The sequence below is a fragment of the Chrysemys picta genome, chromosome 9 (genome assembly GCF_011386835.1).
Source record: "Chrysemys picta bellii isolate R12L10 chromosome 9, ASM1138683v2, whole genome shotgun sequence".
NCBI classification, from domain to species: Eukaryota; Metazoa; Chordata; order Testudines; family Emydidae; genus Chrysemys; species Chrysemys picta.
The window spans coordinates 34,870,669-34,898,235 of NC_088799.1; the positions used below are offsets into that span (position 1 = coordinate 34,870,669).

General features: G+C 47.5%; 1 protein-coding gene across 50 annotated transcripts in view; it reads right to left on the minus strand.

Moving 5' to 3' along the window:
- AGFG1 (ArfGAP with FG repeats 1) overlaps positions 1–25,640 on the minus strand; it is an 85,292-nt gene extending 59,652 nt beyond the window's left edge. For 47 of the 50 annotated variants that reach the window (XR_010590651.1, XR_010590652.1, XR_010590650.1 and 44 more), the window contains exons 1-2: positions 25,256–25,568; positions 6,224–6,317 (exon numbers count right to left, since the gene is read on the minus strand). Coding sequence is in view for 44 of the 50 variants with exons in the window: in XM_042853619.2 (XP_042709553.2) it covers positions 6,224–6,317; positions 25,256–25,422 (261 nt within the window). In the remaining 6 variants the exon portion in view is untranslated. The other 3 variants (XM_008165891.4, XM_042853612.2, XM_065557976.1) reach the window with 3 other exon arrangements.
- Positions 25,641–27,567: the final 1,927 nt, after the last annotated feature.

Sequence of the window (27,567 nt, forward strand, 5' to 3'; positions counted from 1 at the left end):
GTTGTCTCAAGATGCAAACAGGTCTATCTGGGGAAACCCCCACTTCTGGAAAACGGAATGTATGATGTCCGGACGGATAGACCACTCGTGCGTTTGAAAGGACCTGCTGAGTCGGTCCGCCAGAGTGTTCTGGACTCCAGGGAGGAACGATGCCGTGAGATGGATTGAGTGGGCGATGCAGAAGTCCCACAGGCGAATGGCCTCTCGGCATAGAATTGACGAACGTGCTCCTCCTTGCTTGTTGATGTAAAACATGGCAGTGGTGTTGTTGATGAGAACTAACACACAGCGGCCACGTAGGAGATTGAGAAATGCCTGGCATGCCAGGCGCACCGCCATCAGTTCCCGAACATTGATGTGCAGGGCTATCTGGGGTGCAGTCCACAGGCCCTGGGTATGGTGTTCGTTGAGATGGGCGCCCCGACCCAGGGATGAAGCGTCTGTGACCAGGTGCAGAGAGGGTTGTGGGGCGTGAAACGGCATCCCCTCGCAAACCACCTTGTGGTCTAGCCACCATGTGAGGGAGGTCAGGACCGAGTTCGGGACCGTGACCACCATGTTCAGGCTGTCCCGATGTGGGCGGTATATTGATGACACCCAGGTCTGGAGTGGGCGAAGCCGAAGTCTGGCATGCCCGGTTACGTACGTGCAGGAAGCTATGTGACCCAGCAGGGTAAGGCACGACCTCACCGTGGTAGTTGGGAAGGCCTTGAGCCCTTGAATGAGGCTCGTGATGGTGCAAAAGCGATTGTCTGGCAGGATGGCTTGTGCACGTCTGGAGTCTAGAACCGCGCCGATGAATTCTATTCTCTGGGTAGGTTCTAGAGTGGATTTGACCTTGTTGAGTAGGATACCCAACTTGTTGAATGTGTGCACTATTATGTGGACGTGATCTCGAACTTGTTCTTTGGTGCGACCGCGTACCAGCCAGTCGTCTAGGTACGGGAACACCTGTATCCCTTGCCGACGAAGGTACGCTGCCACGACAGCCATACATTTCGTGAACACCCTTGGGGCCGAGGATAGGCCGAAGGGAAGGACTGCAAATTGGTAGTGCACCTTGCTTACCACGAACCGCAGGAAGCGTCTGTGAGGCGGGTAAATTGCTATGTGAAAGTATGCATCTTTCATGTCGAGGGCGGCGAACCAGTCTCCAGGATCGAGGGAAAGGATAATGGTCCCCAAAGGGACCATGCGGAACTTCAACTTTACTACGAATTTGTTGAGTCCGCGCAAGTCCAAGATGGGTCGCAGACCTCCTTTGGACTTGGGAATGAGGAAGTAACGGGAATAGAATCCCCTGCCCCTTAACTCCACTGGAACCTCCTCTATGGCCCCCATAGTAAGGAGCGTGGAAACTTCTTGTATAAGAAGTTGCTCGTAAGAAGGGTCCCTGAAGAGGGACGGGGAAGGGGGGGGAGGAGGGGGGAATTGAGGAAAACTGGATAGCATATCCCCTGTCCACAGTGCGAAGGACCCAACGGTCCGAGGTTATAAGGGACCAGGCATGGTGGAAATGGGAAAGGCGATCCCGAAAGGATGGGGCTGGATCCTGTGGGATGATTGGGGCGCCGTCCTCGACCGCACCTTCAAAAGTTCTGCCTGGGGCCTGAAGGTGGTCTAGGTGGCCCCTGGTTCTGACCAGGTTGAGGGCCGGTCCACCTTCTTCTACCACCTCGCCCTCGCCTCCGGGTCGAGTCCTGTCTCTGACGAGGCGGGGGGGGGGTAGAAGCGCTGAGGCTGCGGTCTAAATGGCCTGCGCTGAGGGCCCACAACATGCATCCCCAAGGAACGCATGATCGTCCTGGAGTCCTTGAGGCTCTGCAGGCGAGAGTCCGTCTTTTCTGAAAACAACCCTTGTCCTTCAAAGGGCAGATCCTGCAGGGTTTGCTGCAGTTCCTGAGGCAGACCCGAAACCTGGAGCCAGGAGATCCTCCGCATAGCGATACCTGAGGCCAGGGTTCTCGCAGCAGAGTCCGCTATGTCTAAGGAGGCCTGTAAGGAGGTCCGAGCCACCTTCTTACCCTCCTCCACCAGGGCTCCAAACTCCTCCCTGGACTCTTGGGGAACCAACTCCTTGAACTTCCCCATAGAGTTCCAGGAGTTAAAGCTATAGCGGCTCAAGAGCGCCTGTTGATTAGCCGCTCTAAGTTGCAGCCCTCCGGCTGAGTAAACTTTACGGCCGAATAAATCGAGGCGCTTAGCCTCCTTTGATTTGGGCGCTGTGGCCTGCTGACCGTGGCGCTCCCTTGCGTTCACTGATGCCACCACCAGTGAACACGGCTGGGGGTGGGTATACAAGTACCCGTAGTCTTTAGACGGGACAAAGTATTTCCTTTCCACCCCTCTCGCTGTGGGTGGGATAGAGGCAGGAGTCTGCCATATCGTAGATACATTGGCTTGTATCGTGCGGATCAGGGGTAACGCCACCCTCGATGGGGCATCCGCTCCGAGGATATTCACGATGGGGTCGTGCACCTCCACTATCTCCTCCGCCTGCAGGTCCATATTACGGGCCATCCTACGCAGAAGATCTTGGTGAGCCCGAAGATCTATTGGAGGTGGACCTGTGCACGATGTGCCCGCCACTGCCTCATCCGGAGAGGAAGAGGAAGATGCCTCCGGTGGAACAGGATCCAAGGGAGGGTCCTGGTCTCCCTGCTCCTGGGCCGGAGCATCACCTGCGCTTGAGTCCAGGGCGTCAGGTGGTGCGGACACGGAAGCCTCCATGCCCCCTGGCGGAGGCCGAGAGATGGTGGACTCCGGGGCCCTTCTAACAGAGTGACCGGAGCGAGAGGTCGAAGCAACTGGAGCCCCTTGCGCCTGATGGTACGCCCACGGGGTCCAAAACGACCAGTGAGATGGGCCATGAGAATGGTCCTCTGTTATGTTCTGCCAATGGCCCAAGTCCTGTTCCTCGGCTTGCCCCTGAGGGGGGTATGCCGATCTCGAAAGGTCCTCCGAGGAGCGAGACCCCGATCTCGATGGCCATGGCGGTGCCGAGAGCGTCGAGACGATTCCCGTGGGCTGCGGTGCCGCACGGTGCCGGTCTGGAGATGATCTATCTCCATGCGGTGCCGGCGATCGGTGCCGGGACCGCGACCGGTGCCGATGACCTCGTCGGTGCCGGGAGTCGGATCTGGACCTCGACGAGGACCTGGAGTATGCCCGGTACCGGGAGCGGCCTCTCGACGTCGAGCGGCGACCGTAGCGGTGCCGAGAACTACGTCTCGACGTTGATCGGTGCCGACGATCATAGCGGTGCCGAGATGTAGAGCGGTGCCGCGAAGAAGATCTTGGCCGCGAGTACGACCGGTGCCGAGACGATATTCGGTGCCGGGACTGCAAGCGGCGTGGGGACCTGCTTCGGGACCTGGATCGGTGCCGAGGTTCCAGCCCTTGTGATGGAGGGCGCATCAAGGCAGGTTTCCCCCTCGACTGGACCGGGCGAGTCAACGGTGCAGTCAGTGCCGGTGGTTGAGGCGGTGCCGGCTCCGTGAGAGCTATTAAGTCTCTCGCCGCCGCGAAGGTCTCTGGCGTCGACGGGAGGCACTGTATCACCGCCGGCCTCGGTGGAGACGCCGTCTGCACCGGACTCAACGGCCTCGGCGCCGGAGTCGACGGTGCTGGAGGCACCTGTTTCCGGTGCTCCACCGGCGTACGCGGCTCTACCCCCGGCACTGGGGGAGCCAGCGTCTTCGGCACGGAGGTCCCCGTCTAATGGGCTTTCTTATGCCCTGGGGATAATGACCGGCGCCGAGGCACTTGCTGTGCTTGCGGTGCCGACGAGGTCCGGTGCCGGGAAGGCTCATCTGACGCCACTCGCGTGGTCGTCAGGGCCGGTGCCGCCAGGGCACTGCGCACCGAGGCGCTAGGTGCCGGGGCCTGACTTGTAGATGGAGCGTCCGGACTAAGTGCCGCCTCCATCAGGAGTTGCCGGAGCCGAAAGTCCCGCTCCTTCTTGGTCCTTGGTCTGAAGGCCTTACAGATCTTGCACTTATCTGTTTGATGGGACTCTCCCAGGCACTTCAGACAGGAGTCGTGCGGGTCGCTCGTGGGCATAGGCTTAGCGCAGGAAGCGCACAGCTTGAAGCCGGGAGCGTTGGGCATGAGCCCGGCCTCGCGGCCGGGGGAGAAAGGGGGAGACGACCCCCTTAATCCCCTGAACTATTATAACAACTAGAACAACTTTTAAAAGTATTGAACTATTTAACTATAAACACTAGGACTATAACTATAACTATAACTGCGAATAACGAACTAAGCTAGGGAGAGTGGAGAACAGCTAAGCAGCGCTCCACAGTTCCAACGACCGTCAGGGGCGGTAAGAAGGAACTGAGGGGGCGCCGGGTCGGCTGGGGTATATATTCAGCGCCATGAAGGCGCCACTCTAGGGGGCTCCACAGCCGACCCGCCGGTGTTGCTAGGGTAAAAATCTTCCGACGATCGTGCACGCGGCGCGCACACACCTAATGGAATGGATATGAGCAAGCACTCGAAGAAGAACCCTACATTTGTAAACTGCACTTTCACATTAAGGAGATTACAGTACTTGTATGAGGTGAACTGAAAAATACTGTTTATCCTTTTTACAGTGCAAATGTTTGTAATAAATATAAAGTGAACACTGTACACTTTGCATTCTGTGCTGTAATTGAAATAAATATATTTGAAAATGCAGAAAAAACATCCAAAAATATAACAAACAACAGAATAGACTAACAGTGAGATTAATCACAATTTTTTTAATCTTGCAATCAATTAATTTTGTTTGACAGCCCTAATCATTTTAAGTGACTTGCCTTATCAACATTCTCTTGAAGCATAAGTAAGTAGCCTCTAATCCAGTGGTCTCCAACCTTTTTACGCACAAGATCGCTTTTTGAATTTAAGTGCAACACAAGATCTACTCTGCCCCTTCCCCGAGGGCTGGGGGTGTGGCAGGGGGTTGGGGTTTGGGGGGGGTGCTGGTTCTGGACTTGGTCCGAGGGGTTCAGAGTGCAGAAGGGGGCTGGCTCTGAGCTGAGCCTGGGGCAGGAGAGTGGGGTGCAGAAGGGGGCTCCGGGCTGAGCTTGAGGCAGGGGGATGGGGTACTGGCTCTGGGAGGAGGGGGTCACGACTGGGGCAAGGGGTTCAGGGTGCAGAAGGGGGTATGGGGTGCTGGCTCTGGGGAGGGGCTCAGGGTGCGGGCTTCTGCCGGGTGGCTCCCGGTTGGCGGGGCAGCAAGGCTAAGGCAGGCTCCCTGCCTGCCCCTGCCCCACGCCGCTCCTGGAAGGAGCCAATGCACCCCTGTGTCCCGTCCCCCCCCCCGCTGCCCCTCTGCAGGCACCACCCCCGGAGTTCCCATTGGCCACAGTTCGCTGTTTCTGGTCAATAGGAGCTGCAGGGGCAGTGCCTGCAGGAAGGAACAGCGTGTGGCGACCCCGCCCCTCCCCCGGGGCCACAGGCTGCTTCCAGGAGCGGCAGGGAGCCTGCCTTAGTGGCAGTCCCACGGCACCACCAGCTGGAGACTGCGATCAACTGGGAGAGTCTTCAGGATAGACCAGACGATTGCGTTCGACCAGTTGGCGAACACCGCTCTAATCCATAATGTTGTAATACTTCCACTGTGGGCTCCAATAAGTTCTCTGCCCCCTTTCTTTCTGCTACTCTTCCTCCTCTCAAAGGCTTCAGGAACTAATTTTACCAACCTGTTTTTACTGACTTTTTGTAATGTGAACTATAGATATAAGTGCAAACAACAGATTTATTCTGTTTAAGATTCTTTGTCTTCAGACACTGGTGATGCCTTCAGTCTCCATGGATGGAACTTACTGAGCATGAAAATAAGAGTGTGTACTGCATCTCTCAGGAATGCACAGCAGAAGATAACAGAAGTTGCAGCATAACAGACTGACATACTTCAAGCACCTGACTAGACTTTCTCCAAGCCAAGGGAGGGGAAATGGACACCTAAAAAGAAGGGTAAAGGTGCTACCTGTATGAACCCAGGTCTCTCCTGGTTAGTGAATAGTGCATTAATTGATCAAAATCACAATGTTTTCCCATGGTAACTGAAAGAAGTTCTCTTTTTAAAAATGTCCATTCAGAAGATTGAAGAATTCAGTCTGCTTTTGGGCTGCAGCACTCATATGTCCTCTAGAGAAATTCTTAAAAATCAAATATTGGAACAAATTAAGTCATTCACCAAACATTAGGTATTCTACAATAAATAAGCACTTACTTCATTTCCATGTTTCTGCAGAAATTCTATTTCCTGTTGCGTGAATGTGGTCATGGAGATAGATTTAACCCTGTGGGGTGGATTTAAACCTCGCCTAAAGAAGTAAAACAAATGTGTCAGTATTCTGAAAAATCAAAATGTAATACCTCTTCTGTATTTCCAATAAGCTACAACAACAATTTAAATTAAAATATGGTTCAAGAGCTGGCCTTGGGAAGATATGCAGTGAAATTACAACCACTCAATCTAGTGAGACCTGAATGGTACTGTATATTTAATATACTATACACAAACACACAAACTACATTAAAGGAATGTTAAGCCTGCAAAGTTAATCCCCAAAAGTTTGCTTGTACAATCTTAATTTTGGCTCTTTGTTAATTACGATAGGTTTTTGTTACATAACTTTTTTCCTACAGTCCAGCGCTTCATCCAATCTCAGTGAATTACCCCCATCCTCTTTCCCCTCCATCCCGGCTTCTTCTCCCAGTCTTTGCCCAGCCAGTCCCAGTTCTCCCCCTCCCCCACCCCCCCAACAGATCTTGCTCTTTTGTCAGATCTTTGACCTCTCCCCAACCCTACCACTAGTCCTCAGTCCCAGTCATTTTGCCTAGTTAATTTCAGTTTCTATCCCCATCTGCCAGTCTCCCTGCCCACCCTGCCTTTGCTCCAATTTAGTCCATCCTCCATCCCTATGACTGGCCTTATCCCCTCTACATTCAAAGCCAGGCAGCTTCTTCCTTCACACTGCCTGTGCACCAGTGGGGGAAATATGAGATCACAAGACAGGCACCCCACTTTCAATTCCAGTGCCCAGACCAAGATCCAGCACAGCTGAAATGGAACGTCTCATTGAGCCCCAAACTAGAACATGCTCAGTGCCAACAGAATCTGAGAATTTGGCTGCTAAAATTAATCTATACTGAGCATGTGTAAGTCACAATTTTTCAAAGGCTTATAATTTGGCCAAATTTGAGCAGATTTTCATTAAAACAGCGAATGGCACATTCCTGACAAAGGCTACACCCCCGTCCCACCAATTTTCAAGTCCTTGCACCAAAGCATGGGTGCACTAGAGCTGCTGAAAGATACCATCACCAGAAATTTTTAACATAAAATTACACTTTTCCCGCTAACTTTGTTCTCCAAAATGGCTGAAATTTCAGAAAGAGATCAGCCTTAGACAGTCACCTGATATGGAAAATTCCAGCCCAAACAGTTAAACGCTGCCATAGTTACAAAAAATTGAAAACAGGATCTTATAATGGGAAGCGTCAGGTAACAGAAAAAAACAACAGGAGTACTTGTGGCACCTTAGAGTAACAAATTATGCTGAAATAAATTTGTTAGTTACTCTCTAAGGTGCCACAAGTACTCCTGTTCTTTTTGCGGATACAGACTAACACGGCTGCTACTTTGAAATTAGTAACAGACGTGCTACAAACCCTGCCAGTAATATTATAGAAATCATGTTTAAAAACAGTTATGGTTTTGCAAATAGGGAACAATCATTTAAACTAGAGCCTTCTAATGCAATGTATGCACTGGATATGCAAGTGTTAAAATGCCTTTTGCTTTAGCTACACTGCACTCTTGCATCCTATGCAATAATTTACAATAATACAGAGACTGATCTAAAAATGATGTTGCACAACAACAGTTCAGAGTGAAGCTCTGAATGTGGTTTTGGTTTCTAGGGTAGCTCATCACCTGAAACAAGGTTTTGTCAACATTAGTCTAGTGTTTTTGCTGTTGGAGTTCCAGCTGCAAACGCACACCAGCCCCATTGAGGAAGTGATTCAGAGGTAAGGAGCATAATACAAGCTTCTAAGTACTCCTTGAGTGGCTACTCCTAGAGGCTTCTGGCCCCTTTTGTTCAACTTTATTAACTATGCAACAGTCTTGAAGGACCTGACCCAAGATATGAGATGTCAATCCAGCTTGAGGGATAAGTTCTGTTTTGCCTGAAGGAGTCATTAGATGGGGGAAGGGGGCAGGCAGAGAGGTTTTGGGTGGAATGGAAGTTTTATATTGGGGTTTTATATTATATATTTGTGCTTGTAGTCATTCCCGTTTTGGGGATAGATGGAAAAAACAAACAAACATTTAAAACATTAGCCAAGATATAGATATGTTAGTATTATTAGTTTGGTATAAAAAGGGAGATGCCTGCAAAAAAATCCTAAGAATTTATCAATGTGGGGCAATTTCTACTAATAAAGGTTAGCTAATAGAGTTTGTTATTATTCGTTTTGATATTTAAAACTGGTGTTCACAAAACCTGGCACAGGCTCCTTTTAAACAAGTAACCCCAGTTAAGTATTAGACTGTAAACTCAATAATAGTTCCCATTATAAAGAAAAATCTTATTTCCTTTTGACCACACTGGAAAAGATTTTTGATAAAAAGCAAATAATTCAGTGGATGATAAATCAGACGTTCCAAAGAATTTTTTTTTCTTGTTAGACCTCTCTCCTGTAAGGACGAGATTTTACTTACTTTAGCAATTTGGGGTTGAGATGCCTAATTTATTAAGGAGCTTAACTACGGATTTGGGAGGCATCTCCATTTCAAAACGCCTGCTGGTTTTGTTTTGCTGCAAAACATCAATGTGAGTCTTACCAAGAGAATAAACAATTTACAGTTTAATTCCATACCCAATTACATTGAACTCAAAATAGATCTACAGTGTTAAGGGAGTTTCTCCACTCTGAGAACTAATCCTAATTGTGTTGAAGTGAAATATTCACAGCTCCCTGGAATGATCATTTTATCCCACATTTTGGCTGCACAGGCCCCAAATTAAATTCAGATGATATTAGGGATTAGAGGATCAATTTCCAACTAGCAATTTAAATGTGTTGCCATAAAGTGAATAGCTTCCCCAATATACTAAACCAGCTGTTCTCAAACTGTCAGTCGTGGCTCAGGTTACAGGTCCCCTGCGTGGGGCTGAAGCCCTTGGGCTTTGGTTTTGAGCCCCACACACACACACCCTGGGGCAGCGGGGCTTGGGCGGGCTCAGGCTTGGGTCCCTCCTCCTGGGGTTATGTAGTAATTTTTGTGTCAGAAGGGGTCACGGTGCAATGAAGTTTGAGAACCCCTGTACTAAACCATTCTCATGTGCTTCATCAAGTTTCAGAAGTATGATATACCCAGTTGTTTCAAGAAAGTGATCTGGCAGTCTTTACAAAACAGTTGAAGTTATCAGAAAACATGTTAAGCTTGTTTAAAAAAAAAAAAAAAAGAGGTGAAGGTTGGGGATGCAGGACATTTTATACCCTACAATAGCCCCCAATTACAGATCTCTAGTTTCACAAAACACACCCACACTCCCGCAACTCACTTTACTTCCTAGTTGGAAATAATTCAAGTTGGTATCTGGGAAAAAAAAAAAGGGGGATAAATATTGCTCTCTCTTTTTACACTATTTGCTGAGATGAGCAATCTGAGGGAATGCAATTGTACACTCAAAGTCATTCCAAATGTTTGAGGTCCAGCTGACATGGGCAAGAACGAATCTTGGGCTTGCATAGCTAGGCACACATTACAACAGGAAAAAGTGGGAAATGTGTTCAAGTGTACACATTTAGCTGTAGACCTGCAGAGAGCTTGAGTCACTTCAGCTCTATTCATGTGCAAATACCATATTAACACAGCAAACTCATCTACTTCTGTGATTACACTAGCATTTCTGCCCTTCATTTTGGTTACCATTGCTACAAGAATCTCCTGCAGTCCATGAAAAAACCAAGACTAGTCCAAAGGTAACTGGTCAATAATTAGTCAAAATATCGTCAAAAACGGACAAATATTTTAAGCACAAATTAGAACAGTAACAAAAAAAGCGTTAGAGTGGTCTCCAATAGGCCTAGCCTTAGATACTTTCGCTTAATTACAAAAACAAATTACTAAACTGCGTTATTTTAACTAGAACAATGAAAAACAATGAAATGAAGTTTAGAAAATTAAAGAATAATTATTTTTACAGGTTAGCATTTAAATGTAATGGACTTCAAGATTGAAGAGTTACAAAAGAAAAATTAAACTAAACACACAGCAACTATGCAAGAAAAACAATCATTTTTAAATGCACTTATGCTAGGTAGGAGGCCAATTCTACAAGCATCTTGCTTTTTGCTATTTTTCTTTACCAACTTCAATTGCTTCATCTACATCAGGGGTTGGCAACGTTCGGCACGCGGCTCGCCAGGGTAAGCACCCTGGCGGGCCGGGCCAGCTTTATTTACCTGCTGACGCGGCAGGTTAGGCCGATCGCGGCCCCCACTGGCTGCGTTGCGGCCGAACCTGCCGCGTCAGCAGGTAAATAAAGCTGGCCCGGCCCGCCAGGGTGCTTACCCTGGCGAGCCGCGTGCCGAACGTTGCCGACCCCTGATCTACATCTTTGTTGTCATCAAATTCATCAGCATCCCACTCTTCCTCTGGTGATTACTGAGTCATCTTTTCAGATGCCATTTTTTCCTGTAATCTTAAATTGTGATTCAGGCACCAGCTTCCCAGCAGTAAAGGTCTTCAGTCTATTTCTGGTTTTGAATGGACAATTCCCCAAACTGACCAATTTCATTCTACACATGCAGCAGTACACGGACGTGTTAAAAAATTTCTGAAACCGTAGCCAGAGTGCCAGGAGGACACCCCTTTCCATCACAACGAAGGAGCAAGGTGTTTTGATTTAACTGCTGGGACTGCACTCCACATTGCTTTGCAACTGAACAGGCCACTTCTTGCTTTATAAATTTGCTACCTCCATCAGAACTGTTTGTTTGTTCATTTGGAAATCCTTTAAACATTTCAAACAGCTATTAAGAGGTCACAAGCTGAATTACATTAATCTTCAGAAAGGACTTGCCCTAGAAGCATGGATCAAGAGGGTAGGCAGCATTATGTGCAGGAATGATCGCTTGAGTTTTTAATGATATTATTTTGTCTATAATCTTTTTCTCTTAGATTTGTGTAGTGGACTGTGAAAAGAACAGTCCATTTACAAAATCTGTTTCTTAATATTCAGGAACCTGTTCCTGGATTCAGACAATGTAGAACTATCATTTTCCATATTCTGAATGGACTGAGCTACAGTTCAAGCAACAAGACAAGGGGGATATGACCCCACCACTTCAACAGAGAAGTGATTGAAGAGTCTTCTTGCATATCTGAAGTTCTTTGAGACATTTAACAGAAGATAAACTTCCTGTGCTCGATGGGTTACTCAAGATGGGTAAAACTGAATGCTTTACTAAAATTAAACAAGTACAATTTTTCAGTGTGTTTCTTTTGTCGTGTCAGAGAGCTTTCAGATCTTCAACATCACCAATGAAAAGCCACATTGTAAGGACAGAACATCCGTCATACGGGTTTCGATACTCGTTTATCAACAAAGCCCAAGCAGCTTTCATATTAGCCACATTGTCAGTCAACTGAAATAACCTCCTGGGAACCAATTCATTGATTATATTTTTCAACTGCTCATCAATTCACTGGGTTATGTACTAATCCTCAGATGTGCATCAGAGTAACTCCACAACTAGTGTTTTATTTATCATGAAGTTGATGGTACCCTCATTGTGAAAACTGCTACATCCATCAGACACCAGAGACAGCTTGTGCAATATGAACATCAATCCTCTCTTTCACATAATCTGCTTCGGCATTCGGAAGAGTTCCTGTAAGCCATTTCCTACTGGGTACTTTATAAATTCGATGCAATTTACAAAAATTTCTAGCTTAGAAGATTTTCAACTATATGAAACGGTGTATTGCTGGCATAAATACCTCCGGCAAATATATGGTCAAGTTGGTTCTTCTGGTCAAAGGATAGTCTCTCTGAAAAAACGTGTTAATTCCAACTTGATGAAGATCAGAACATAAGAACATAAGGAAGGCCGTACCGGGTCAGACCAAAGGTCCATCTAGCCCAGTATCCTGTCTACCGACAGTGGCCAATGCCAGGTGCCCCAGAGGGAGTGAACCTAACAGGTAATGATCAAGTGATCTCCACCCTCTGACAGACAGAGGCTAGGGACACCATTCCTTACCCGTCCTGGCTAATAGCCATTAATGGACTTAACCACCATGAATTTATCCAGGTCTCTTTTAAACTCTGTTATAGTCCTAGCCTTCACAACCTCCTCAGGTAGTGAGTTCCACAAGTTGACTGTGCGCTGCGTGAAGAAGAACTTCCTTTTATTTGTTTTAAACCTGCTGCCTATTAATTTCATTTGATGACCCCTAGTTCTTGTATTATGGGAATAAGTAAATAACTTTTCCTTATTATCCACTTTCTCCACAGGAGAACTTCCCAGGAGGAAGAGTTTTCAATGCTGAAACTTATTAGAAGAATTTAAATGCACTTATGCTAGGTAGAAGGCCAACTCTACATATGTAGTGTAGACATAATCTAAGATAGTGTTTGGAAACTACTGATAGGATATGACTTAAATATACACCCAGAGATTCCACACCAGTGTATAAAACTTAGTTTGGAAAAGACTGATAAACATCTCATATAAAAAGTGCTAAATAAAAGCACATTCTATATTAAACATGGAATTATAAAAAGTGTGTTAAATGGATGATTTAAACAAATATAAAACAAGTTTTAAACTGAGAATGTATCTTAGAATTAAAGTTAATAAAAAAGCATGTTAAATACAAAACAGCATTAAAACACTCAGTACTTGCATTACCCTCATTTATAAATGCATCCAGTTACCAGGAGATTTCAATGCTGTTTCCACCTGATAATATTTCTTTGGGTACATCTACACTACAGGGGGGAGTCGATTTAAGATACGCAAATTCAGCTACGTGAATAGCGTAGCTGAATTCGACGTATCGTAGCCGACTTACCCCGTTGTGAGGACGGCGGCAAAATCGACTTCTGCGGCTTTCTGTCGGCGGCGCTTACTACCACCTCCGCTGGTGGAGTAAGAGCGCCGATTCGGGGATCGATTGTCGTGTCCCAACGGGACGCGATAAATCGATCCCGGAGAGGTCAATTCCTACCCGCCGATTCAGGCGGGTAGTATAGACCTAGCCTGCGTATCTTTAGGACCTCTCTCCTCCACCTGAGCTAGTGCTTTTTAAAGGAGCACTCCCAATCACAGCACAGTTGAAAGGAAATTTTACACACAGAACTGCAACTAAACAAAACTGGTGCAAATGCTGACAGTAGTCCATAATTTACTCCCGAGGGAATTCTGTGCCAAAAAAATAAGAATTCTGTACACAATATATTAAAATTCTGCAAATTTTATTTATCAATAAATAAGTGTGTAGGCTCCAGTGTGGCAGTGGGGAGCCCAGGCCACTGGCTACATGGAGGTGGGAGATCACCCTGCAGCACCCTGCCCCCCGGGACAGGGACTTGGCAGTGAGGCTGCACCCAATCCTGACAGCACAAGGGCCGGTCCTGCCCCTCGATTCCAGGTGCACTAGGTGTGGGCAGGCAGGCTCAACCCAGGAGAATCCAAGTGTGGAGGAGCTTAGTGGGGGGAGGAAGGGGGGAATCCAGGCGTGGGGTAAGAGGGTTCTGTGTGTGGCTCAGTGGTGGGGGGGTTGGATACATAGGGTCTCACTGGGGGGTTCTGGGTGCAGGAGCAATGGGACTCTGCAGGGGGGTCCAGGTGAAGGCGGCTGGGTCTCATTGGGAGGGGGAGGGGAGGGGAGGGGGAGAAAGATCCCAGGTGCAGCTGGCTGGGATTCAGTGGGGTGGGGGTTTGGATACAGGGGCCTCATCAGGGTGGGGGCGTTGAGTGGGCCTGCTTACTGGGGGAGCCCCAGCTGCAGCAGAGGGGAATGCCACATGCCAGGCTTCCACTCCCCTCCACCCAGATTTCCTTGTCCCCTTCTCTTCTGCATCCCCTCCCCCTTTCTCTCTCAATTGTTCCCTGCCCCATCCCCCTCCCCTTACTCAGACATCCCTCCTCCTTCCTCCCTCAAATGCCTCTTCCCCTCCCCACCATGGGCACTCACTGTTGTACACAGAGAGGTAACCCAACTGGCACTAGGACCCAGGAAGCAGCATCCTGATGCAGAGCCCAGTGGCAAGCTCCAACAGCTGGACAACTCTATGCTCTTAGGAATGGGGGGGCCTCAGTGACATGTAACCCTGTGTGCCCCCCATCTCTCCTCTGTTTTGGGGCATTGGGTTCCCCAACTTCCCCTTCCTCTCCCCCTACCCTGCACGCAGCTTCCCTTTGCTTCCATGTCACTTTCTGCAGGAAGCAAAGAAATCTGCGGGGGGCAGGGGCAACGTTTTCTTTCGTACACGCAGAATTCCCCCAGGAGTAATAATTATTAGAAACCCTTACCACAAGATAAATAGGTTATAACATTTAATGTTGTATAATAATGTTTGAACTTTAAAAAATTTTTAAAAGGTCATCTTACATTTCTCTAGTCAGCTCCTATTATTCGGAACATGTATTTCAGAAAACATGTGTTTAACATGCTTGCAAGAGAGACAGAACGGAGGAATAAATTTTCACTGTTCACGTCCAATGTAGACCCACAGGATGGCATATGTCTGTGTTTTAAACATATCTGTACTTTGAGATTCTGTAGTGCAATCACCACTCCTTGTTTTACCTCTACCAAGCAGGGATGAAAGTGACTAGCTAGAACAGCATATTTTAAACTATATGAATAATCTGACCCCAGCATCTCCTGTGTGCAATCTGTATTCTCACATTCGCAGCAGATATTTTCCAGATCCCCAGAAGCCATGGCCTGCCATTAATTAATTGTCATTTAAAAGCTATTTTATACCACGCTGCTTTCAACAAGGAATCACTCATGTCTTACATGAAGAAACTCTACATGCATTGCAGACATGATTATTTTTGCCTTATTGCAATGGTTGTACTGTAGATTGTAGATCCTTTCATACCAAGGAAACGATCATTCGTGTTTTTCTTTTAGTGGGAAGTCACTTTCATGAATGCAGCAAGTTGCATAATTTGACAAAATGCTATACCACCGTTTCCCAAATGGTGGGTTCCAATCCACCAGTGGGACACAGGTAGGATCTAAGTGGGTCACGCATGCCTCAGAAGTACTCCTCCCCCCATGCTCTCACTTCCCCAGAACAGCAAGGAATGGCATGTGGAGCAGGATCTGGGCAGCAGTGTGAAGGAAGCACATCCAGGGTACAAGCAGGATGGGGCAGGCTGCTGACTGTCCACTCACTGCTCCAGACATGTACTCCACACTGCTGCTGCCACCCCAGATCCCACTCTCATTTTACGAGCAGCCTGGTAGCGCTCACGACCACCTAGGGCTGCAGAAACAGATGATCACGGCCACCTAGAGCTGCAGGACAGGGCAGGGCTGAGAAGAGTCAAGCAGGAGGCCTGGGCTGAGAAGGGGAGGACAAGGGTAATGGTGGGTTCCCAAAGCCAAAATGGTGGTTGATGAGTAGCCTTAATAAAACTTTTGAGAACCACTATACTATAGCCTTACATTTAATTTAAGGGCACTGGACATACATTACCCAAATGATGAAAACCTCATACTATAATTTATAGTCCTGATATAACTAGCATATTATTGAAGTTCTTTACAGCAGTTACAGTAAGAAATTCAGTTAGGTTGTCATTAGAGATTAAATATTGAAAATACAGATCTCTAGAGCCAGCTTTTGTGCATCTTTTTGTAGTTGCCCTTGCAAATGCATTTTGTTCCAAGATCAGAATACTCAACCTAAAGAGCCCAAGCTCAAAGAAAACTGTTTTCCTCCTTAGCAAATAGCACATCTGATGTGGCACAAGGGAAATAGGCCCATATCCTTACACCCAGTGAAGCAAAACAGTCAGACATCCTGCCTGAGCGCCATATACCCATCCATAAAGGGAAGGTCACCACATAGCTTCAGGAACCCTCTTGCACTACCAAAGGCTAAGTACACTATCTCAGCAACCCTCCCAGCACCTGCTCCCCTGAAAGACAAGGAAATTTTGACCACAACCTCTCTAATCCCCAGCATGACACAGCATTATGCCACCACAAGCAGGATGCTCTATATTGCATCACAGTTACTATTAATAGCATTTTTTAAGTCTCATTCTTATGAATATGGATATAAGACATTTGGTTGTCAAACTTAATGTTATTAGTCTAACAGCCTTATTAGTTGGGGATATTTGTTGTAGTAGTTTGATATTTTTAAAAGGGATTGCTTGATAAAGGTGCTGATGGAAAGTAGGCATCCCTAGGAGATGGATTTAAAGATGTGGTAAAGTGACCGCGGTCTGTGCCTGCAAGTGGAGAAGTAGAAGGAAATGTACCATTAGGAGACCACTTTATTTTGTGGTTGTAAGTCAAAGATGTTTTGAGCTTAAGGACCCTAATGCAAAACATGGCTGTGAAAAAAAAATTCTAAGGTGTTTGTTTAGTATTTATGCATTGATGTCAAAACCACATACAGATTTATAGAATCCTCCTCTCTCCAAAATTCTACCAAGAATTTAAAAATATAATAGTAAGAAAGTGATTGGCAGAGACAAATTTTAGCTAGAAATCAATCTCAGACCCTTCCTATTAAAAATGCCTGAAGAGAAGAAAAAACTACAAAGGAAATTCCAAGGGCATAAAAGCTATTATGTGAACATTGCCACTGAAAGGCCACTTATGGGAGAGCAAAGTAAGAATATTTACCCCATTCTGAGCCCACTTCAGACAACTGTGGACTCTGAAATTAAAGGCGCCACAGTGCGCCAAGACAATCTAAAGCATGTGTGCAAGCATCCTCACATAGCTCTACCAATACACCCAGATTTTATAGCTATGCCAATACTTCACTTTAAGCAGCCCAAAACGGTTAAATATGCTAATTTTGTCTTTTAAGAAGGCCAATACACAGGAGGACAGAATTACTACTGATTTAACTGATCAAATCATGTTAAAATCGTCCATATCCTTGGTAATCTGTATTTGTCATTTCTTGCACTGTACAGTAACAGCTAAAGTAGATTGTCTAGTGGTTAGGGCACTAGCCTAGGATGTGGATTTGAGTCCCTGATCTGCCAGTCTTCCTGTGTGATCTTGGACAAGTCACTTAGGGTACGTCTTCACTACCCACTGGATCGGCGAGCAGCAACTGATCCAGCGAGGATCGATTTATCATGTCTAGTCTAGACGCGATAAATCGACCCCCGAGCGCTCTCCCATCGACTCCAGTACTCTAGCTCGGCGAGAGGAGCAGGCAGAGTCGACGGGGGAGCAGCAGCAGTCGACTCACGGTAAGTCGATCTAAGTACATCGACTTCAACTACATCATTCACGCAGCTGAAGTTGCGTAACTTAGATAGCCTCCCTATGTCTCAGTTCCCTAAGGCCTGGTCTACACGGGGGGGCGGGGGCGGGGGGTGTGAGAAGAGAGGATCTAGCTGTAAAAATAATAATGGTACTTCCCTGCCTCAGGTGAGGTAGCTGAGTCATTCAGGTACTATGGTAAAGGGGGCCACACAGATACCTAAGGTAGATATAGAGACAGATGCTACCCTGAGCAATGGTGTAATTTTTTCCAACTGTAAAAAGATAGAATAGTTAAATCAAAAGTACAATAAAAGCTTTTTTAACTGGCATGTTGGGAAAACAGGGGTGCTAGTAAATTAAAAGTGCTGGTTAACTCTGAGGTAGGGGTTTGGAGTGTGGCGGGGGGGGAAGTTTGTGGGGCACACTCTGGGAGGGGGCTTCAGTGCTGGATGCGGGGTCCCCCCCCAGCTCCGGCATCTCCCCGCAAGCAGCTCCCCGTCCCTGCTGCTCCTAGGCATGGCCAGGTGTCTCGGCTCTGCAAGCAGGCACACTGCCTCCATCTGCAGGTACCACCCCCCACAGCTCCCATTGGCTGCGGCTCCCAAGGGCAGCATTCCTGGAGAGCCGCCTGGCCACACTTCTGCCAGCAACAGCAGGGACGGGGAGCTGCTTGTGAGGCGCTGCCGGAGGTGAGCACCCCCACCCACATCTGGCACCCCAAGTCCCTCTGACACCCCAACCACCTGTCCCAAGCTTCTTCCCAGAGCATGCCCCGCAGCCCCTCCCACATCCCAGCCCCCTTCCAGCCCCAGCCCCACCCCCACCCCAACTGCACTATAAACCAGACTTTCAGTGCAGATCAGAAATCCCGCTTTATAGAGCTTGATGGTTGGTGAAGTGCCAGATAAAAGAGCTTTTACTGTAAGATACTACAAAAGAGCAGTGAGAAAGCCAGTGAGTAGAAAGGGTTTATTCATGTGTCACTGTCATCCAGAAGTGACACAAGTGAGCCAGTTCAGATGTAACGTATTGCAGTTCCATTGCTGTACGTTTCCAACAATGAGAGGGCCAAAAGCAGAGCTAGAGCTAACTGTACTATTTGAAGTTCTACTAGCCTATGGAATCCACTAGTTTCCACATATTAAGACAAACTTAAATCTAACAAGTGTTTAAGTTTAGGAGGAGTCTATTACAGACCACCAAATCAGACTATAGAACCACACAACTGTTATATCTATAACATAAAGAAAGTAAAGTCGTATATTGTCAATATTAAAACATCCTTCTGAGTTTCTGAAAACTATAGACAATTTTGTAATACAAGTAGTATACCTGAGTTAGGATAATTCGATTTAGATCTAATTTATAAATGAATTAAAGACTAGGGGTTTCTTTGGTTCAATTGAGCATGAATCCCAATTAGAATTTAAAAAATGTAGGACTAGAAGGGAAATCAATAGGTCATTAGCACTGAGGCTAGTCTAGGTAATATTTAAACACTGGTCAGCGAAGGACTGTCTAACATGCAATAATGGAGATTTCATAATCATAATCAGTGCTCCTCAAACTTTTTTCCCTCCACGGACCACTTGAAAATTGCTGAGGGTCTCAGCGGACCACTTAAAGATCTTTCCAGATGTTGTTTGTACTGTTAGCTAGCTATTGTAAAGCGCTTTGGATAAACAAACAACACACCTTAATAATAAACTTTTTTTGTTCTACAAAAAAAGCACACAACTCATATTTTAATATCAGTAGTCTTACACTCTCTCCCCCACCGTGGCAGTCCCCGAGCTGAGGCTGGGAAGGAGGGCCGTCTCTCCCCTGCAGCCGAGGGTGGGGAAAGTCGCCTCTTTCTCTGACCGCCACAGCCCTGCGCATCCCAAATTCCTCCCACCCTCCTCTTCTCACCCAACTGCCCCCTCCCATCTACCCCCTATTCTCTCCCCCCCCCCCCCCGCCCAAGGCCACCAACTCACCTTACATGTGCATCTTCTCCAGAGACCAGGCACCTAATTAGTGGACCCATCCTTGCGCAGCTCCACTAATTAGGTGGGTGGCCCGTCCTTCTCTTGCGTGCGGTCGCCCAGGCGCACATCTTAGAGGGAACTATCTGCGGACCACAGTCTGAGAACCTCTGGATTGGGCATTAGGGGAAAACTGTAAGCGTATTTAAACACTGAAACAAATTATCTAGGGCACTGGTTCTCAAACTGTGGTCCACGGACCACCAGTGGTCCACGAGCTCCATTCAGGTGGTCTGCGGATAGTTCCTTCTAAGGTGTACGCAAGCGTGGCTCCACTAAAGACGACTTTCCCCAGCTCCAGGGCTGCAGCTACCGGGGAGAGACCCTCACTCCTTCCCAGCCCCAGCTCAGGGACTGCCACATCGGGGGAGAGAAGGCACATCCATCGCATTAGAAAGGTAAGACTACTGATATTAAAATATGAGTTGTTGCTTTTATTTGTACAACAAAAATGTTAATTATTAAGGTGTTTTTTTTATTTTTTTGTTTTTTTTAAATATAGCGCTTTTATCCAAAGCACTTTACAATAGTTAGCTAACGGTACAAACAACATTTGGAAGGATCATTAAGTGGTCCATTGAGATCTTCAGCAATTTTCAAGTGGTCTGCAGAACAACAACAACAACAACAACAACAAATTAAGAATCACTGCCCTATACCATTCATACATAGTTTTAATTCCTAATTTTCACAACAAAAGCATACTTGTTTCTTCACCATAGACACATCTTCTGTGACACTGAGCAAGCTAATAAGACTATTCTGGAGAGAGTTGGAAGTGGACAGCAATAAAGATCACCTATTTGGATTAAACCTAGTTTGCACTTCAAGTTTTTTCTCCCACACCTTAATTACCAAAGCTGACAGGAGGCTGTTAGAGAGGAGCTGTGTTGTATATTTATCAGTCTTAGTCAAAATAAAATGTGAGCTATACAGTTACACTTCATCAGACATCTTCTGGATAATCTTCTGAAGGTAACTGAATATCAGCTTTAAAAGTTTAATACTGACAATAATAGCTCAAACAACCTTAAGTATATATTTTCCCACCATTTACATAGTTTCCCTCTTCCAAAGTAATACCTGAATCAAGATTATTGGCCACTTTAATCTGTAGAGTAAGAACCTGATGTTCCATCATTGCACAATGCATTTTAGATTTGAAATAACTGTCTCACTATACTACAAAGGAAGTACCCTTTGAAGCAGTAGTAAAAAACAAAAATTAAAATTGGAACATAGGAAGAACTGTATCTGTTCCTGTAGAGTATGAAATAGATTATGTGAAAAATTGCATGAATAAAGCTCTACAGTAAATAATTCCAAACCACAACCACTGCAGTAGGTGTCAAAACTATATGAACTCCAGTAATTTTAGGGTAATTTTGAATGAGGTCATATGCAGAAGCCAACACAGAGGTGGGCAAGCTCCTGGCCCGGGAGGCTAGCTCCAGCCCCTCCCCCGCAGCCTCAATGCACTCACTCCACCGCCAGCACCATGCGCTGGACAGCAGGCTCTGAGCTCCTGGGGCAGTGCAGCTGCAGAGCCCGGCCTGACCCAGTCGGTCTCTGTGCTGCGTGGTGGCGGTAGCAGCATGGCCCAGCTCCAACTGGGTGGTGCGGCTGTAGCGCCGCCAGCCACCAGTGCTCCAGGCAGCACAGTAAGGGGGTAGGGGGGATTGGATAGAGGGCAGGGGAGTTCAGGGTGGTGGTCAGGAGGGGGTCAGGGGGCAGGGGTGTGGATAGGGTTGGGGGGAACAGGGGGCAGTCAGGCGCAGGGGTTCCAGGGGCAGGCAGGGGACAGGGAGAAGGGGTGGTTGGATGGGGTAGGGGTCCGGGGGGGGGCCCAATCAGGAATGAGAGGAGGGGTTGGATGGGATGGCAGGGGTCCGGGGACAGTGAGGGGACAGGGAGCGGGGGGATGTGGATGGGGCAGGAGTCCCAGGGGGGCTGTCAGGGAACACAGGGGGTTGGATGGGGCAGGAGTCCAGGTGGACAGGGCCACAACCCCCTACCCTAACCGGCCCTCCATACAATTTATGAAACCCGATGCAGCCCTCAGGCCAAAAAGTTTGCCCACCCCTGAGCTAACAGTTTAAAATCTTGCTCTATTACTGCTAAGTTCTCTCTCATCACTGTTAAATTCCATATTAAAAATTATGTTTGTAGTGAGAAACTCGTCAGTTTGAATTATAGGTCTATTTTGACATGAATACTTAGCGAAACTTCTGAAAGACAATGAGACAGCAAGACTAAGGGCTTGTCTACACTGGCACTTCACAGCGCTGCAACTTTCTCACTCTGGGGGGTGAAAAAACACCCCTCTGAGTGCTGCAAGTTTCACCAGCACTGGTAGCTATGCCCCTCGGGGAGGTGGGTTTTTTAGAGCACTGTTGCCTGTGAAAACGCACTCTTAGAGGAGGGGTGGGCAAACTTTTTGGGCCAAGGGCCACATCTGGGTGGGGAAATTGCATGCAGGGCCAGGGGTTGGGGTGCAGGAGGAAGAGCGGGGTGTGGGAGGAGGTGCAGTGTGCAGGAAGGGGCTCAGGGCAAGGGAGTTGGGGTGCAGGAGGGGTGTGAGGTGCAGGCAGAGGACTTAGGGCAGGGAGTTGGGGAGGCAGGGTGCAGGAAGGGTTCAGGCTCCGGGGTGGCAGCAGTGCGCGCCAGAGCCAAGGCAGGCTCCCTGCATGTCTGCCCTGGCCCTGGGCCGCTCCAGGAAGCTGGGGGGGGCGGGCACGCGGAGGGCTCTACATGCGCTGGCCTTGCCACGCCTCCAGGTACCTCCCGCAAAGCTCCCATTGGCCAGGAATAGGGATCTGTGGCCAATGGGTGCTGCAGGGGGCTGTGCCTGGAGGCAAGGGCAACACACATGGACCTGAGGGCCATTTCTGAGAGCGGCACAGGGCCCTCGGCACCACGGGGGGGGAGGGGGGGGGGGGGAGCGGGGTGGCACGCGGAGGGTTCTACATGCGCTGGCCTTGCTGCGCATACAGGTACCTCCCACAAAGCTCCCATTGGCCAGGAATAGGTAACTGTGGCCAATGGGTGCTGCGGGGGGCTGTGCCTAGAGGAAAGGGCACACACATGGACCTGAGAGCGGCACAGGGCCCATGGCACCACGGGGGGGCAATTCCGCAGGCTAGCTCCAAAGCCCTAAGGGGCCGGATCCGGCCCGCAGGCTGTAGTTTGCCCACCTCTGCCTTAGAGAAACACCAGCAACAGTCCTAGCTATTAGACAAGTGTTACTTGTATCAGTATTAAGTATATTAACTCACTCTGCAAAGAAAGCATAATTGTATATGGATAGGTTCTTGCATGATAACTATTATGGCTTTTTCTTGTTCCAGAATATATGAAGAAATTATAAACCAAAATGAAATAGTTTGAGGCTAAGTTTGTTTCAAACAAAACATTACAATTTTTAAAGTCCTTTTAATTGCTATTTACTCTATTTGTAAAAATAGTAGCCACTTCCTCAGGATTTTAAACACACATTGCATATTTAGAAACACTGGGCAATGACTTATATTTGTTAATCTTCTAATAAAGTAAAAATTATCAAAAGACTAAGCAGCTCTCCTTCAAAGGCTCTCTCTCTTCAGGTATTTGTATGTATGTCTAGTGTCTACCAGTGGTGGCTAGACAATTAGCAGCCCCACATCCTGCAGTTTGACTTGGTGTGGGTGAATCCTTCATCTTATTGTAGACTGGCCTATAGACCTCAGTGGTCCATAAATAGTAGCTCTAACTGGTGAGCTAGAAGGTCAACTGAAGTCATTTTTTTACATATCACATGTGCTCATGTTTATTTAAAATAGCCAGCCTGCCAATTAAAAGCAGTATTGTTATGAGTAATTTAAGTGTGCCATCAGTGTAAGCAGAAGGAACGTATGCAGTCATTAAGCTTATGTACAGTATCTTAAAATAGTTTTGAATATAAGCACAGATAATTTATTACTTTGAGTTGGCTGCTTTAGGGACCAAGTATATATCCAACTCTAAAGCCTGTTCACAGTTCCACAATCTGAGCTCACTTTTCAATTTTGAATGGCCTTCACACAAGTATACACATGTGAAGAGACATCTGTGCAAAACACAATGAAAAGAAAAGGAAAAGGATGATTAATTAGGAGTCTAGTGGTATAAAAGGCAGCTTATTCAAAGGAAATGCAATATGGAACTGACTTGTTTGCTTTGTTTAAAGAAAGCAAAGCTACCAAGACACTTAGTTTGCAATAGCTATCTTTCTACCCCCACCCCCATACCCGTTTCTTCAGTCTTATTAAATATAAAGGGCTAGACATTGGTTATTTGGATTTCTGAATTCAATATACAAACCCAAGTCATCGAATGAAATAATATTTACTGCCTAAACATTGTCAAACTGCTTCCTTCCTTTTAGGCTCAAACCTGTAGACATCGGCACATGCAAAGCTTTAACTGGGCAGTCTCACTGAAGGCAATATGACTAAAGTTACACAGATGAGTTTACAAGCTACCCTTTAAAACTGACTGCTCTTCAACGCTTCTGATTTCATGCACGTGTCTTTCTGGTGGAGGACGGGAGTGAGGCAAAGGAAGATATAGAAGGCTGTTGGGTCCATTACTTGTACAACACACATGTAAGCACAGCAATTCATAAAGAATTAATTCTATATTTTGGTACAGCAACTGGAAGACATTCTTGAAATTTCAACAGAGTTTCATTGCCAGTAACTTTGGACAGCTTAAATATAAAGTTACCATCATCACATGAAAATTCTACCAAACTATCTCCTGTACTTTCTACAGTTTAAACTTTAATCCAGGAGAAGAAAACCAACTCATTTAAATAAGCAAAGTGTTTGACAGCCTGGCATTCTGCAAATTCTGTCCTACCTCATCATGACCCTTCATGCATCACAATTTTATGAACTAAAATATGTATCAAATCAAAAACAATTTACTATTAACAGGTACTTTGCCAGTATTTATTCTAGAGTTAATCCTTCCATTAATTTTGAGAAAAATAGTCATGAAAATAAGTAAAGTTTGCTTCCCTCCCTCCCAAACAGCCACCCAATGTTGCTTAAAAACACAATGATTTCTATATTTTTAGTTTTAAAAATTTAAGTGATTTAGGACTCAATCTTGCAAGAGCTTTCACTAGTTCGGGTCATAAAGCTATTCATAGGAATACATGCTGACAAGATCAGGACCCAACTCTAGTAATCCACATTATTAGTCTTGTATAATCATATTCCAAGTGCTAAAATAATGAACCACCAAGCGTGTTACACTACAGCATTAAGCAAAATCAAAAGACTAGTTAAAGGAGTTGGGGGTTATACCCAGAAAGGGAAATTAATGAACATATTAACGCAGAAAGCTAACGGATTTCTCACGTTCTTTGTGGTTAATAGTTGCAATGCCACTAAAATATTTGGAAGGGGGGAGGGATGAGCAGGGTAGTAAAATCCAGCCCAGAGAAGTGAAACCAGGCCGTTCTCCGGTTTAATCCTCCACGGCAAACGAAGCACCGTTGCTGGACACGTGCAAACACCCTTGCGAGATCACCAACGGTTACCGGCCTTCGCACAACAGCCCACCCCCCGACAACGGCGGAGGAGGAAGGGAAATCGCACTCGCAAGAGAATCACCCACCCGAGGCAAACACCCCACGCGAGAGCCAGCCGGGATCCTCCTGCCTCCCGGCCGCTCTGCCCAGCCCCCCTCTCCCGGCCGCACTCACAGGATGCCGGAGCAGGAGGTGCACACGAAGCTGCCCACCGTCATGTCGGTGTAGGTGGGGCCGCGCTGGTCGCAGTCGAAGCACTTGCGGTTGGGCGGGAGGCTGCTCATCTCCCGCAGCAGCTTCAGGTGCTTCTCCTCCTGCTTCCGCTTGGCGCTCGCGGCCATGGCCCCGCCGGGGAGGGGAGAAGCCGGCGGCAGCCGGGCCCCGCACACACCGGGCGGCGGCGGCACGCAGGGGCCCGGGCTGGGGGCCCCGCTCGGCCTGGGGGGCGGGGGTGGCGGCGCGGGGAGGGGTTGGGGCCGGGGCCAGGCCCGCGCGCACCGGGGGAGCGGCGCTGAGGAGGCTGGTGGCGGAACGGGGCCTGGGGCGGTTGAATAACGAGCTTAGGCGGAACCTGCGCGACACCTTTGCGTTGTGGGAACGGACAAGGAGAGCGGGGCCGAGGCGGGGGCCTGGGGCGGCTGCTCCGAGTGCGCTGGCTGCCTGCAGCGCCCCCTGCCGCCAGGGGGGACTCGCAGCTCCCCGCTCTCAACCCGACAAAGGCTTGGCCACTGGGGCTCTTACCAGGAGTGGCCGAGGGGGAGAGGAAAGGCCAGGGAGGGGAGAGGGCGAAAAGAAGTGATTCACATGGGTGTCTTAGAGGGAGGGTGTCGCCCACCTGCTCGCTGGCCCAAAAGGAGGTGGGGTTTCCTCCTGTGGACACTATTGACAAAAAATAAATCTTTTAGATTTCCAAACACCTTTTTCAGACTGTTGGCTTGCTGGCAAAGCATCAACAATCAAAACATTTTGGCAAACACCCCCCGCACACGCACATACACGCACAATTTTCACCTGTTTGGCATTTTGATTAAATACCAACGTTTTCTGCAGAAATCAGATACTTTTCCCAAACGTATCATTTAGCTGAAACTCCAGTTTTCCATCAAAAAACAGTTTTGAAGGAAAATTTTCTACCAGTCAGTACTCCCCTGAATGCAGCCAGCCCTTGCTGACATACAATAGAGATAGGGCTCACTGGAAGTTTTTCAGGAATGTGAACGTCATTGTCATGGTTGCAGTGTTGTTGCTCTCAAATGAACTCCCACAGAAAAATGATAAAAGACAAAAGCACCATGTCGCTTGTAGGCAAACTCTTTTCATAAAACGATCACTCGATATCTGAATCACAGTCCTCAAGAGAAACCTACATAACATGGGTAAAAGGTGAGCCTGGGGCTTACATTCGTAACATTGCTAGACACTAACAATCACGGTTGTAATAAAAACACTGGATTTATTGTGTATTAAAACAATTTGTAACCCGCTAACCCCCCTTTTTTGTTAGACTGCAGAGGTGTTATGCATCCGAAGAAGTGGACAGTAGCCCACGAAAGCTTATGCTCTAATAAATTTGTTAGTCTTTAAGGTGCCACAACAGTAGTCCTGTTCTTTTTTTAGAGGTGTTATCAGGCCACTTCACTTGCAACAGTCTCTTAGGGCTTGGCTACACTTGCAAGTTAGAGCGCATTAAAGCAGCCCCGGGCACCCTAACTCCCGATGTGTCCACGCTGGCAAAGCATGTAGAGCGCCTGGCCTCTGCAGCTGGAGCGCTCCTGGTAATCCTCCTCCACAAGAAGCATAAAGCTTGCTATGCCCCAGCTGAAACGCCCAGGCGTCAGTGTGGACGAGGTGTTGCATTACTGTGCTGTGATTGGCCTCTGGAAATGTCCCATAATCCCCTGAAGTTAAGTGGCCACTCGTCTCATTGTTTTGAAATCGGCTGCAGGCATGCGGATATCCCCTTTCAAAGCTCCATTTCTGAGAGCCGGAATGCTTATCTGCTCCAGGACAAAGCAAACCATTAGTGTGGAATGCTGCTGTTGTGAGTGTGTCAGGGGGGAGGAGGGGTCTGCTGCTGTCTGAACTTACAAGACAGCATGCTGACACACAGCCCCCCAAAACTCACTGTCTCTCCCCCCACATACACACAACACACTCCCTGTCACACTCCATCCCCCTCCCCCATTTGAAAAGCACGTTGCAGCCACTTGCACAGTGGGATAGCTACCACAATGCACTGCTCTTTGTGGCGTTGCAAGAGCTGCTAATGTGGCCACGCCAGTGCGCTTGCAGCTGACAGTGTAAACACATGACAGCATTTTTCCTGCTGCGGTCTCTGAAGGCTGGTTTAACGCTCAGCACTCTACATCTGCAAATGTAGCCATGCCCTTAGAATATGTGCTAAATACTGATGCCAAAAAATCCATTCCACGGCCACCTAGTATTTAGCTGTGACACTCTGACTACCTTTCCCAGACCTGAAGAAG